The following is a 13,818-nucleotide window of genomic DNA, read 5'->3' on the forward strand; positions in this document are numbered from 1 at the left end:
ATTCCCAGTACCACGCAAAACAAACCCTAAGAACCCTTTTTTACTTTATTTCAAAGTTTTATTTTGGCTGAAAAGATATTTTTTGCTTATTATTTCCAATTGTGTTCAATGATAAAAATGATTTTTCCTTCATTATGTAGATACCAATGCAAAGTGAGAAAATCTAAATAACATAACATAATAGGGCTGGAGTTGTAGCTCGGTGGTAGAATGCTTGCCTAGCTTGGGTTAGGCACTGGGTTTGATTCTCAGTGCCATATATAAATAAATAAAGGTTTATCCACAACTAAAAATGATTTAAAAAATAATATAACATGATAATATTGGATAATATGTTAGAAAAATGATATTATCCTCTGACCAAAGAAAGACTGTACTGTTACTTCTTTTAGTAATACTATAAAAGGTCTCTCAGTTTCCTCAGCCAAAAAGCGAGGGTGCTCCACCTACCTGACTTCAAGATGGGATGAGGAGTATAGGCCGTTTTGTCAGGGCAAAGTGCACTGGAAACTCCAGAACGTTAAATTGTTAGTTACACTGTTGTTACTGCAATTGCTTTGATATTTTGGAATTCAAGTCTGGAGGATCTATAAATTTCACACAGTTGTGGAAATTACATAGGAAGCTATATATTTATTCCAAAATTATATGGAAAAGCAACTTAAATTTTTTTTCTAGTGCTGTGGGTGTAGCTCAGTGGTGGAATGCTGCCTAGCATGTGAGGCCCTGGGCTCAATCTCCAGTACCAAAGGAAAAAAAAAATTCTTCTTATTTTGGATAGTATTCACAATTATAAAATATAGGCAATGCTCGGTAAGCACACTACCACTGAACTATGCCTTCAATTCCTATTTTATGAATTTTTTAAAGAACGTATATTTAAAAATAGAAATGCAAAGTGAGGTCTTAATTATAGGTTTTCACTTTTCTCCCCTGCCTGTTTGTTAAATAAGCACAAGGGGCAAAATAAAATAAGATTAAATGAGGACCTGATAAAGCTGGCTATTCTACACTATTTAAAAGTTGTTGATGAAACATTAAGTTGATGCAAAAACTTCTTTTTTGAGACAGGGTCTTTCTATGCGGCTCAGGCTGGTCCCAAACTCTTGAGCTCAAGCCATCCTCCCGTCCCAGCCTGAAGAGCTGGGACAGATGGACACTACTATGCTTTGCACTGTTTAATGACCTGGTACAATCTGGGGGAAAATGATTATTAAGTCATAGTCTATTCCTAAATTTACCGAATCTCAACTACTTCCCCACAAGTAGACTTAGATCTGGTTTATCACAGCCAGAGCAGCTGGTCTGCTAGAAAGTCAATTCCTAAGGAAATGAGCAATTCATGGTTACTCCTTCACCAGATTAATCTATATTTTGCATTCTTTGCAAAAAGACCACATGGAAAGCATTATCATTCTAGGATCATTCTTTCTTTTTGGGTGGGGGATACTAGGGATTGAACTCAGGGGCACTTGGACTATTTTGTATTTTACTTAGAGACAGGGTCTCACTGAGTTGCTTAGTGCCTTGATTTTGCTGAGGCTGGCTTTGAACTCGCCATCTTCCTGCCTCAGCCTCCTGAGCTGCTGGGATCATAGGCGTGTGCCACTGTGTCCGGCTGGCTTTTGTATTTTTATTTATTTATTTTTGTGTGGTGCTGAGGATCGAACCCCTTGCCTCACATGTGCTAGGCAAGCGCTCTACCACTGAGCCACAACCCCAACCCCAACTTTAAGAAGCTGGAGCAGAGCTTCTTGTTTTCATGGAAATGGCTGTTGTGGTCAAGTGCTGGATGAGTGACAGGAGTACACTGAGGACCATTTTTTGGCACTGGGCATGCCTGAGTTCCAGCAGCTCTAGGTGTGAGCCGGATGCCACAGACCACCTCCTTACGTGGTTTGGTGGGAAGTACCAACATGGCCCTTTGGAGGGGGAAAGCCAGCCAATAGCTGTTTCTAAGTTCATTTCTGGGAGAACTAGGACCACAGAGACACAGGTGGTCTTATGACCTAGCATCTTGGAACTAAACTTTAGATTTAGCCCTTCTGTTTTGCAAGGAAGGAAACCGATCCAGATGAATATATCCAAAGTCATTGCTAGCAACTGAGCCACAACAAAGACCCAGTACTCTTGACTTGCATCCAGAGCTTTTCTATCACACATACCTTCTGCTGATCAATTCTAGGAAACACGAAATATGATCTCAGTGGAGATACTGATCTTATCAGCAAGCTAATAAAAATGAGCCACTAATCATATGGCAAAGGATCTGCATTACAGTGTTCCATACTTTCTGCCCCTATACAGAAGGAGCTTTTTTTTTTTTTTTTTTTAATATTTATTTTTTTTTTTTTAGTTTTCGGCGGACACAACATCTTTGTTTGCATGTGGTGCTGAGGATCGACCCCGGGCCGCACGCATGCCAGGCGAGCGCGCTACCGCTTGAGCCACATCCCCAGCCCCAGAAGGAGCTTTGAGGGAAAAACTATAATAAAGAACTGTGAAAAAACATTCTAGGACTTGGCTGTTACTTTTTTTCTAAACAGCAAAATATTATTTTTGGGAAGTAAACAATCAACTTCATACTTCAGTTGGAAGGAACATATTTGGGGTCCAGAGTAGGCCCAATTTATACACACACAAGTAAACAAGTGGTCAAGTATTTTTAAATGTACCTATTCTGTCCACTGATTAGATGATCCAAATTCTGATCTGTGGACTGAAGCAGGTTATTTTTATTTTGCCGCCCACTGAATCCTTCTATAACACTGAATTTTTAAACAAAATTATATGCAGCTTGTTCTCATCTCCAATGATAGAGTACACTTCTGTGGAAGCCGAATGGCGTGACCACACACAGCTTCCTACAACCCCTACAGTCAATGATTCCCAAGAAAGTCTATCACTTCATAACGCATGGCACTTCCCAGTCCTACAGCACTGTTTTTATTTCATCCCATTTCTTTACTTTTAATGAGATAATTCTAACACAAAAAGAATACAGGGGATAACCTATCAGACCGCATGTCTCCACCAGCAGGTCTGTGCAAGTCGAACATTTTTGCCATGCTTGCCTTTTAATCAAAATATTGAAAGCTGTTGAATGCTTCTCCATAATATCACTCATGCTCTTCCCTACCCCTCTCCTGACATGCCTGCTGTCCTGAATTTGGTGTCATTCCACACATAATTTTTGACTATAACTGCATATGTGTAACTCCATATACAGTATTGTTTTCCATGTTTTCAAACTTTAAGTAAATTACTTCTTTTTAATGTTGGCTTCTTCCAACTAATCAAAAGTTTCTGAGCGTTAGTCACATCTCAGACCTTACTATCTGGCAGGATGGAGTCTCCTACCTCGTTCTTCAAAATTATGCTATTTCCACCATAAAGAGTTTAAAATGAGTTTATCAAGTTGTAGGATTCCAAAAGGAACTTATAAACTTAGGCTCTGAATTACTCTAATGGCCTTTTGGACAATAAATATATAGTGGCTGAAAGACTGACTACATCATTTTTTTTACTGCTCAAAGGAACACTTACTTTATAAACTGCCATTTCTCCCATTTATTGACTTACAAATTAATATATATTAGAGAGACAAAACAAATCCTGAAACTTTTTGAACCCTTAATCCTTTCCTAGATGTCTAACATGAGAAAATAATTCTTATATGTGGAAAAAGCTAGTTGGATGCATAAAATGTGCACTGCAGCAATACTGTAGTAAAATATGGAAATAACCTGAATATCAATGACCCAGGACTGTTTAAGTCCACTAGAACAAATACACCCAGTTATAAACCATGATGTTCATAAAACTACTGGCTCTAAAAACTATAATAACAATAATGAAAGTGTTTACTTATAGCATTAAGTGATAAAATTAGTATATGAAATGTTTGTACAATGTGATTACGGCTAGAAAAAAATGCCCTCAAGTTGGGTGTGGTGGTGCACGCCTGTAATCCCAACTGCTCGGGAGGCTGAGGCAGGAGGATTTTGAGTTCAAAGCCAGCCTCATCAATGGTGAGGCACTAAGCAACTCAGTGAGACCCTGTTTTAAAATACAAAATAGGGCTGGGATGTGGCTCAGTGGTCAAGTGCCTCTGAGTTCAATCCCCAGTACAAAAAAAAACAAAAACAAAACCAAAACCAACAAACAACCAAAAAAAAAAAAGCTCTTAAACATGTGCATGGGAAAATAAAATTTACTAAAGTGCTTAGAGTAGTTAAATTAGGAGAGTGGGATTACAGAGTAGGTTTCTCCCATCTAATGCGTGCACACATGTGTATATTTTATTGGCATTACCGTTTATAATTTGGGTCTACTTATTCTGGCTGTACTTAAATGTAAAAGTGATGAACATATCACTTTTGGGAAATGTTATCATCTATGTTTTCAGTGGGGAAGAAGAAGATGAGGCTTTGTCTTAAGAGAGAAAGCACAGAGGTCCAGAATGTGGTAACAAGGACCTACATAAAGGCCTAGCTTCATTGGATTTTCTGTGAGATTTTTGGTGAGTACCGGAGAGACTCTCACCAGGAGGGATGAAGCTCATTTATTCCCCAGTGGTTTTTAACTTGAAAATGATTGTTTAATTTTACTCCAGGCACTGGGTGGCAGGTCCTCTGAAGTTTGATGTGGCCATGAAACTTCTCTGAATTTATAATGCATGTTTAATTTCTGAGGCAAATTTCCCTCATTGAAGCACCCAAGTAATGATTTTATGCCATTCGACTAATGAGAGAATGCAATTGATCAATATTTTTTAAAAAGAAAATATTTAGAGGTATGGATTAGTCAGCAAACCTTTTAGTTAAATAGGCATTCATTAAAATAGTTCTAAAATCTCATCTAAATCATGCAAAACAAAACAAAAAAACTGCCTATTTAATTTTCTTGCAAGAATAAAGGAAGGAAAATAAAAAGAAGGAGCTTCTTGTTTGAAGCTGGGGGGAAAAAATCCCCACAACATTATTTCTGTAGTTGACACTGTACCTTAAAGACATGAAAGGCTTCAAACTGAATGTTGGGACTTTTATCTCGAAGGAGGTTCATCATCAACTTCAGGTTCTCTGGCTTGCTGATGTACTTGGTCATAATGGCAAAGTTGTGGCGGTCCAGGATCAGTTCACCGAGCAGCTGTGAGAAAACACAAAGCCAACGTTATCATCCATCTAACAGTCCTCTTATTCAAATACACCTTACTTGCTCTCACTGAAAAACAAAGTATAAATGTTATGGAAATCATGCTCTGCAAGAGACTGAGTTAAGAACTCAGGCTATTTACATCAGTCTGAAGTTCTGTGTCCTAAGCTGAGGTTACACGTGGCTTTAATAGGAAATTTGACATCCTTTTTTAACCATCACAACATTGGTGGGTTTGAATTCTTGGCCTATGTGACCAAAGACCATGCACAGGGAATTTACGATAAGTATTTCACAGGTGCAGGACAAAAACGGGTAACACACCTGCAAGTATTGTCATCAGGTGGCCTTCACCACAGGCAGCAGAGTGTGGTGACAAGATGACTTGAATTTATCTCTCTAAGAGTGATAGTTCTAAGGACTAAGCCTACAAGGTTATAGTTTAGGCAGCAGTTAATTGGCCAAGCAATCGAGTGATATAGCTACATTTCTACAGAGTTCAGAAAGTTACAAAGCATAGGAAAATAAATCCTTTTCCCAGGCATTGGTTCCTCATCATAATGTTCTTATAGTTTCATTTCCAGCCAGTCATTGCTGCAGCTTACCAAGAGATAGCCAGAAATAAATTTATTTTCGTCAATTACTTTAATCAGCTTGCTTCCCAATAATGTATTGCTCCTAGGCAGTCCAGCAGGACAGGAAAAACCAAAACTCTACAATTATCCCTCCTTTTCCTGAATAAATGTACTCAAGTACTTTAGCAGAAAGATAGTTTTATGTTAAGCGACTGTTACCCTCCCCTTAACATCTATTATAAAACCTGATATAAAACTAGAAAGATAAGTCATGGACCCTAAATCCATATCAAGCTTTTAAAGTGCAGCAAGTTTTTACAAAAAAGTAAAGCAAAACATCTAATGGTGGAAAGTTAATAGTTTCCAAAATGCAACATTTCCCTGAAACAAAATGGAAATGCCCAAAGTGAAAACAGAAGACCCTCTAGCAAATTGCTGGATGCATTGTTGCTCCATCTCAGAAACTTTTGTTTTCACTATAGTGATAGCATTTCCTAAAGGTGGTCATAGAAATGCTGGATCCAAGGAGAATACATTAAACTCGGGGTTAGTTGTCTATCACAACAGAATTTCAGACCTGTAAACTTATGTGTGTGTGTGTGTGTGTGTGTCTGCCAGTACACAACTACCTTGCTAATGATTCATCATTTGTCTATTTAACAAATAAGAACTACACACCTGAAAGTTATATTTTGTGCACAAAAATAATGTTAAATCTGAAAAAAGAATGACCACTGTTGCATATTAGTTGGTCAGTTATTCTCATGCATTTGGAATAGCGGCTATAGATGGTAATCTTCATTCTTGGTTTCCCCACAGCATCTAAAGCTAAGGACACTTGTGGAAACTTTCTTTGCTCCTGGTTTCAAGGTTACTGCATTCTTCTGGCTTCTTAGCTTAGCAGCTTGTTTCCATGCCGACTCTTCCACTTGCTCCCCCGCCATCTGCACTATGTATGTAGGAAGTTTCCAGAGTGCACACTGGCTCTTGCCTTTTATCTGCCAACAGTTTCAACTGCACCCATGGGTATAACTATAACATGGAGGAAGATGTATCCCGGATCTACATTCTAGCAGCCCCTTACACGGTCCCTCGGGCATCTTGCTGGTCTCTCACACAGTTAACATTGCTAATACCAATTCCCTCTCCTCTCCTTGTTAATGACAATGGGACCTACCAGTCCCCTAGGGCAGAGAGCTAAAGTCCTCCTCAGCTCCTTTCTTTATCCTTTCTCCTTCTCACATCAAATCATGCCTGAGATCTCCTTTTTTTTTTGCTTTTAAAGGATGTCTTTTGAATACCCTTCATTCCATTTTCCCTGCCAGTTTCCTCATTCAAACCCTCACTACCTCTTTCATCTGGACTTTTCCAACAGCAGGTGCTCTCCCCATCAGTCCCATCACATTAGATCAAAGTAATCTTTCAGAAAGTCAGCTGTGCATAATCGAATGGCATCCACAGCCTGAGGGGATCACGAGTCATTTCTCCTGCTTCTTTTTCTCAATGCCCTTGCTCAGCTTTCCTCATTCTTCTGCTTCCATGGCTTCTCTCCCCTTGCTCAAAAAAACAAAACAAAACAAAAAAAAAAAACAAGACACCCAAAAAAACAAAACCAAAAAAAAAAAAAAAAAAAAAGTTTTTTTTTTTTTTTTATGGTGGTGAAAGCAAATCCAGAATGCTTTACCACTGAGCTACATCCATACTCTTTTTATTATTATTATTATTTTTCATTTTGAGATGATCTACCTAAGTTGCCCAGGCTGACCTCAAACTTGTGATCTTGCCTCAGCCTCCCAAGTCGTTGAGAATGTAGGCATGAGCCACCACACACTGCATCCCCTGCTCAAGTTCTCTCCAGAAATTTACCTTTACCTCCTGTCTCCCTGTCCAAACCACACCCACTCTCCAGGACTAGCTGAGTCTCCTCCATCACCTTCCTCTCTGCTCCTTATTTGTTTCTCTTTGTACTAACTTTGTCTCTTACTGTTGTGCTATTTGAGAACCTGCCTAGAGTGTTAGAATATTGTATATGATAGACACAATATTAACTATACCAACAATGACAAAATGCAGCATTCCATTATAACACAAAACATTATAAAGCAATACTGTACTAAGTAAGTGGAAAAAAACTCACATTTTATTCATTTAATTTTCATATTTAGCACACGACGTAGCAGTAAAACCATGCAAGTGTAACTTGAGGTTTTTTTTAACTTAATATTTTAATGAAATTGACCAGAGCCAAAAATTCCATCAAGCTTCTTCTGAATTATAATCTTTCTTGCTAGTAATTAAATGCCAGGCCTCTGAAGAAGAAATAAATTCCTAAGCTCTGTCACATGAGGGAAAGGAATTTCTCTGTTAATTACTTCTTATTGACACCAAGACTCTAAGCACCCTAAGACAGTCTAGGAAATTTTAGAATACGATTAACCAAAGGCAGAAGGTGGAAACTACTTTGAAATCAGATAATCGCCTAGTGCTTAAACCAGTTTATTACTTACAAAATTTAGTATAATCTAGCTTCTCGTCTCTTACAACTAACTATAGAATGTCTATGTACAAAATCTTACAGATTCCATATATGTCAATATGGTTATGTCAGAACAGAATCTACAGCTCCTGCAGATCTAATTCCCAAAAGGAAAAATCAAGATCGCTCCAGCAGAGCTCTCAGGCAACATTTTTCTATCAGAGAAAAGCACAAACAATGTTTAATGAGCTCACTGTTTGTGGGTGAAGCCCTTCCACAGTCGTCTACTTTTCTGTTCCCTTGAACAGGGAGATAGAAGACCATTTTAGCAACATCTCTGCCTATAACCTTGCCTTCCAAAAAAGCCAACCTTCATGAAGTAACCATTGTAAGGGTTTCTGCATTCTTACAGAGGCTATATCTACCTATTGTCAGGGATTTTTTGTTTCCCTTTTGTCCCAGCTGGAGTTCAGTTTCACTATGTTGTAAATCCAATGCGTGACAGCTAACTGTAATGGATTTTAGCCGGGAAAAGCAGACAATGTGGTGGGTCTCAAAAGATTAATGAAGAACAGAAAAGATGCCTCAAGAGGTGACCAAGGGGGCTGGGGATATAGCTCAGTTGGTAGAGTGCTTGCCTTGCATGCACAAGGCCCTGGGTTCAATCCCCAGCACCACCAAAAAAAAAAAAAAAAAAAAAAAAAAAGAGGTGACCAAGGTAGTTGTCAGTAAGTACAAACCCAAACTGATAGGAGAGAGTTTCAAGAAATTTCAGTACTAGGGGCAAGAGGTCTGCTCCTGATCCCAGCAGGAGAAAGGCAGGAAAGGGGAAGGGGGGTGGCCAGCAGGAGCCAGGTGGTAGGAAGCACATGACAGTGAGGATGGAGAACTTTTCGCTTGCCCTTGTACCCCTCAGGTGTTTGCCTGTACCAATCACAAGTTCACTGGATTGACAGGTTTCTATTTTTTTAAATGCAAATGCATGTTGGTAGGAACAGGTCTCATACCCCAGTCCCAAATATTTATTTAGAATAAATCAGTCCTTCCATAGACTGAACTGTGGGGATAATGACTAGGAATATTTTCTTGTCCAATTTCATTTGATTTGTTTCACAAATGTCTACAGTTCTGAGCTAGAGGTGGAACTCAATGGGAGAGCACTTGTCTGGCAAGCATGAGGCTCTGGGTTTGATCCCCAGCACCAGGAAAAAGAGTCCACACTTACCAAGAGTGAGGCTCTGCCACTTCATAAATATGAACAGGGGAAGAGGACAAGGGCTCAAGACAGCCAGAGAAGAGAGGGACGGCAATGGGGACACAGGTCATGAGTGGGAGGGATGATAAGACAGTGGGAAAGAAAAGGCAAGAAGATGGTCCAGAAGGGAGATGATTAGGGAAAAAAAGAATCTGTCAGCTTTGTGACTTTGCCTCAGGTTCCAGAGGCAGGATCACAGCAAAAGTTCTGTTCAAGTTCTCGTAAATCCCGATAACAGTACAAGGATAGATTCTACAGAGTGTGGCCTTCAGTCTTCTTCCTTTCTACGTTGGTCGAGCACCTGACAGACTTCCCCCTTCCTTTAGGAGGGATCTGGAAAACTGATGAGCAATTTCCGGTGTGCTGCTCTTTAGAGAACTGTCACTTCTGCTTAACCTTCCACTTTCCGCCTCCCCTCCAGGACCACTATCTCTTGCAACATGGACAAGCTCTCCTCATTCGACTGTCATTGTAGGCCCTTCACAAATAAAGAATTCTAAGCCAGGCACGGTGGCACAGGCCTGTCATCCCAGCAGCTCAGGAGGCTGAGGCAGGAAGATCACAAGTTCAAAGCCAGCCTCAGGAACTTAGCAAGGCCCTCAGTAACTCAGTGAGACCCTGCCTCCAAAATAAAATATAAAAATAGGCTGAGGATGTGGTTCAGTGGTTAAGCACCCCTTGGTTCCATCCCAAGTACAAAAAAATACAAAATAAAGGTTTCTGTTCCTTAGATACGCAGCTGTGGCAACAGGATTAGATCCTTCTATTCGTCTGCTCTCTCGAGGCAGAGAATGGTGCTGAGCTCACTGCCTCTACCTGGAGGTGGGTTGCTCAGGTCAGCCTCATTACTATAAGCTCCAGCATAGACAGCAGCACACCTGTGGGATTTCTTCTCTAGGTGGATCACCTTGTATGGGGAGACTCAATAAAGAGTGCTGACTGATGGGATGGGGGAGCGGGGAGTGACCTGCCTGATAATGAGGAAAGCTGGAGCAGCAAGGGCACACAAGGAAAGGGCACAGAGGGATTTTTTTTTTTTTTTTTTTTTTGGTACCAGGGATTGAACCCAGGAGCACTCAACCACTGAGCCACATCCCCAGCCCCCTTTTTAAATTTTTTTATTTTGAGATAGGGTATCACTGTGTTGCTTAGAGCCTTGCTAAATTGCTGAGGCTGGCCTTGAACTTGCGATCCTCCTGCCTCAGCCTGGGGAGTCCCTGAATTATAGGCACGTGCCACCCACACCTGATTCAGTCATTTTAATTTTTCACAAATTTAGGCCTTAGCTCAAAAGTCAAGTTACTGGAGAGGCCTTGCTGACACTCCAGCTATTGGAGTGTCATTTTCTTTTTATCTCTTAAAAAGTATCCCCTAGGATGGGATTGTGGTTTCTATTTAAGTTGTCCTAGGTTGGTTTTCCTTTCTTAGCAGAAATATTCCAAATTCTACTTTAACAAGCCCCCTGACTCTGTTTAATTTTTCTTAATACTTAAAGTCACATGAAAATCTTGCATGTATCTGTCTACTGTCTGTCCTTTCCCAGTAGAATGTGAGGTCCACGCGCTGTTCTCAGCTAACACCACATGTCTAGAATGTATGCAGCCAAATACTGGTTGGCTGACTGAATGTCCTCTCACCTCCCTTATACCCGCTATCCTGAGAGTTCATCCCACAAAGTGATTTATTGGGGGTTGACCTTATTTTCTTTTCTAGCCAACAACATCATTTTAAAAACTCTTTCCAGATTGTTCCAGTGTAATCCTTGCGGATTTTTAGGACAGCAAAGTCTGATGCATTCGATCACGTAGTCTTCTCACATAAGAGTTTGTTGGAGGGGCGGGGAGGGGGGCTGGGGCTGGGGCTTAGCAGTAGCGCACTTGCCTGGCATGTGTGAGGTACTGGGTTCGACCCAGCACCACATGTAAATATATAAAATTAAGGTCTATCAACTAAAATATAAAAATTTTTTAAAAAATTACATGCGTAGAAAAAACTATATGCAGCTGATGTGTTTGAATTTGTGCACAGCCTGTGCTGCATCCACAGTCGAGGCAAATAAACATGCATCACTTCCAAAAAAAAAAAAAAGAGTTTGTTGGAGGTGGGTTTTGTTTATTTTTTCAGTGTAGGGATCCAAGCCAGGGCCTTGTGCATGCAAGACAAGTGCTCCACCACCGAGCCAGCTGATTTTTAAAAATATTATTCTTTTAATTCTTAGGGAATGACCATGTTTCATATTTCAGAAACTTTGTTGTAAATGTAATATGAGCACATCATGTTCAGAGGTGGAGGTATTTGAAATGAGATGAACTACAGTGAACACTGGCTGGCTGACTAGAATGTTCAGGGAAGGACCTGGCAATGAAATATGTTTTTTAAAAAAATTATATATATATATATATATATACACACACACACACACACATATATAATGTAAACACTATATGTATACACATTATATATATATATATATATATATATATTTTACACACACATTTTCCTTAGGAAAATATGTTGCAAATCTGGGAGATAAATGCCTTGTCTAAAACTGAAGCCCCATAACATTTCATTTTATAAACTTCACTTCATAGTAAACATGTGTTTTCCCTCTGTAAAAGAAAAGTATTTCTGAGAATTTATCAACTGAATTTTCTGAATTTGTGTGTTATGTTTTGGCACTGATACTTTTATTTCTCTCCTCTTTCCTGCAAAATACTTCTATAAGTCTAGTTTATGGCAAGCTGCAAGAGAGACAGAGGATCATCTCTTTCTGCCTATTCTGCTTCAGGATGCACGGACAGAGATCTTCAGGAGCCTCCTGAGTTTTCCTCATGACATTTACTCCTGTCTTCACTCTAAAAGTAGTTTCTTTTCACCTCTGGAAAATATGCCCTAAGAGAGAACTGTGGTTCTTTTAAATTAGGTTTGGTTGTCTTTCTTAGCAGAAATATTCCCAATTCTATTTTAGCATGCACTTATTATTATTTATATTGTCACTTCCCAAAAGGTATTTGAAGTGGGATCCTTACATAATTTTGCCCCCAAAGTACAGTCATACCATAAAACATACCTCCAAAATTACAAGAAAACAGTGGATACTTTTATTTTTTTGACATTTGTTTGTCCACTAATAGATATCACTTGCTAGTAAGATCAACTTGTAGGGACTAACTTAAAAGAAATTTGATATTACCTTTAAAGATTGTCTCTTAGTCACATAATTCTCAGACTGAAGCAATTTCTCATAGTCTTCAAAAATCTAAGGAAAAGAAAATAAATTTTAGAATGTCACAGCAGCAGTGTGTTCTCCACGTTAGGCTCTCTCTTTTCAGGAGGCAGCAGTGCTTTGTAGTTCTGTGTACTTAGCCAGGGCCCTCACTACGTCCACATTTCATCACCCTTCCCTTCCACTGAGGGAATGACCTCAAGTAACACAGGAGACACACTTTTCTGTTTTATCTTAGTTCTGCAAATCCGAAATTGAGTCAAAGATTGGAAAAATTTGAGTCCTCCCAATAAATAATTTTGATAAAAAAAAAATCTGTTCAAAGTTGCAAGGTAACTAATTTAATAGAAATCTATTGGTAGCTATGGGTCCCCAGCCAGCCTCAGCAACAGCAAGGTGCTAAGCAATTCAGTGAGCCCCTGTCTCTAAATAAAATACAAAATAGGGCTGGGGATGTGGCTCAGTGGTTGAGTGCCCCTGAGTTCAATCCCAAGTACCAAAAAAAAAAAAAAAAAAAAAGAAGAATAAGAAGATAATTGTGTGTGTGTGTGTGTGTGTGTGTGTGTGTTTGGGGGATGGAACCAAGGACCTCAGTCATGGTAGGCAATTGCTCTGCTACTGAGCTATACCCCCAGCTCCTGTGTTTTCTTAATTTAAGATCAAAGCAGGCAGGCAGTGATCATTCCTTGGAGCCCCAGAGTACAAAAGGAAGAAATGTAAACAATGAAAAATTCCTGACTCCCTAGCAACCTCAGTTTTCCATAAATCAACCAGGAGTATGGTTGAGTGTGGTTGATGTCACTTATGAATGATAAATAAGGGTGATGTTCAAAGATCTAGGAGGGAGAAAGAGAAGACAGAGAGAGGTTAAGTCTTAAAAATGATTTGTACTTACAGTGTCATAATTCTGTTCTAAGAAGTCTGCTACCAACACTTTGTGTCTGGTTAGTAAATCCTAGAAAGAAAATAACCAAGTGAAACAAAATTATTAAGGCTAATAAATTCAACAATTGATTAAATTTAAAATCAGCATTTTCCCTAAGGCTTGATAATTTCATTCGTTTGAAATAAATGTAAAAGTTGCAAAAACTTCTTCATTTACAAAATGCTTTTACTCCTACTTAAGATGTGA

General features: G+C 39.3%; 1 protein-coding gene and 1 non-coding gene across 4 annotated transcripts in view; one reads left to right on the forward strand and one right to left on the reverse strand.

Annotated features, from left to right (window-relative positions):
• Positions 1-13,818, reverse strand: part of Cab39l (calcium binding protein 39 like) — a 128,005-nt gene that overhangs the window by 12,599 nt on the left and 101,588 nt on the right. For all 3 annotated transcript variants that reach the window (XM_071611515.1, XM_027928860.2, XM_027928859.2), the window contains 3 exons: positions 13,582-13,641; positions 12,654-12,719; positions 5,005-5,148 (listed from right to left, as the gene is read on the reverse strand). In XM_071611515.1, the coding sequence (XP_071467616.1) occupies positions 5,005-5,148; positions 12,654-12,719; positions 13,582-13,641 (270 nt within the window). The remainder of the gene's footprint in view (positions 1-5,004; positions 5,149-12,653; positions 12,720-13,581; positions 13,642-13,818) is intronic.
• Trnaa-ugc (transfer RNA alanine (anticodon UGC)) lies at positions 8,813-8,885 on the forward strand. Its single transcript has one exon. It is a non-coding gene; the product is annotated as a tRNA-Ala (tRNA).

Source organism: Marmota flaviventris, chromosome 4, assembly GCF_047511675.1.
Source record: "Marmota flaviventris isolate mMarFla1 chromosome 4, mMarFla1.hap1, whole genome shotgun sequence".
Taxonomy (NCBI): domain Eukaryota; kingdom Metazoa; phylum Chordata; class Mammalia; order Rodentia; family Sciuridae; genus Marmota; species Marmota flaviventris.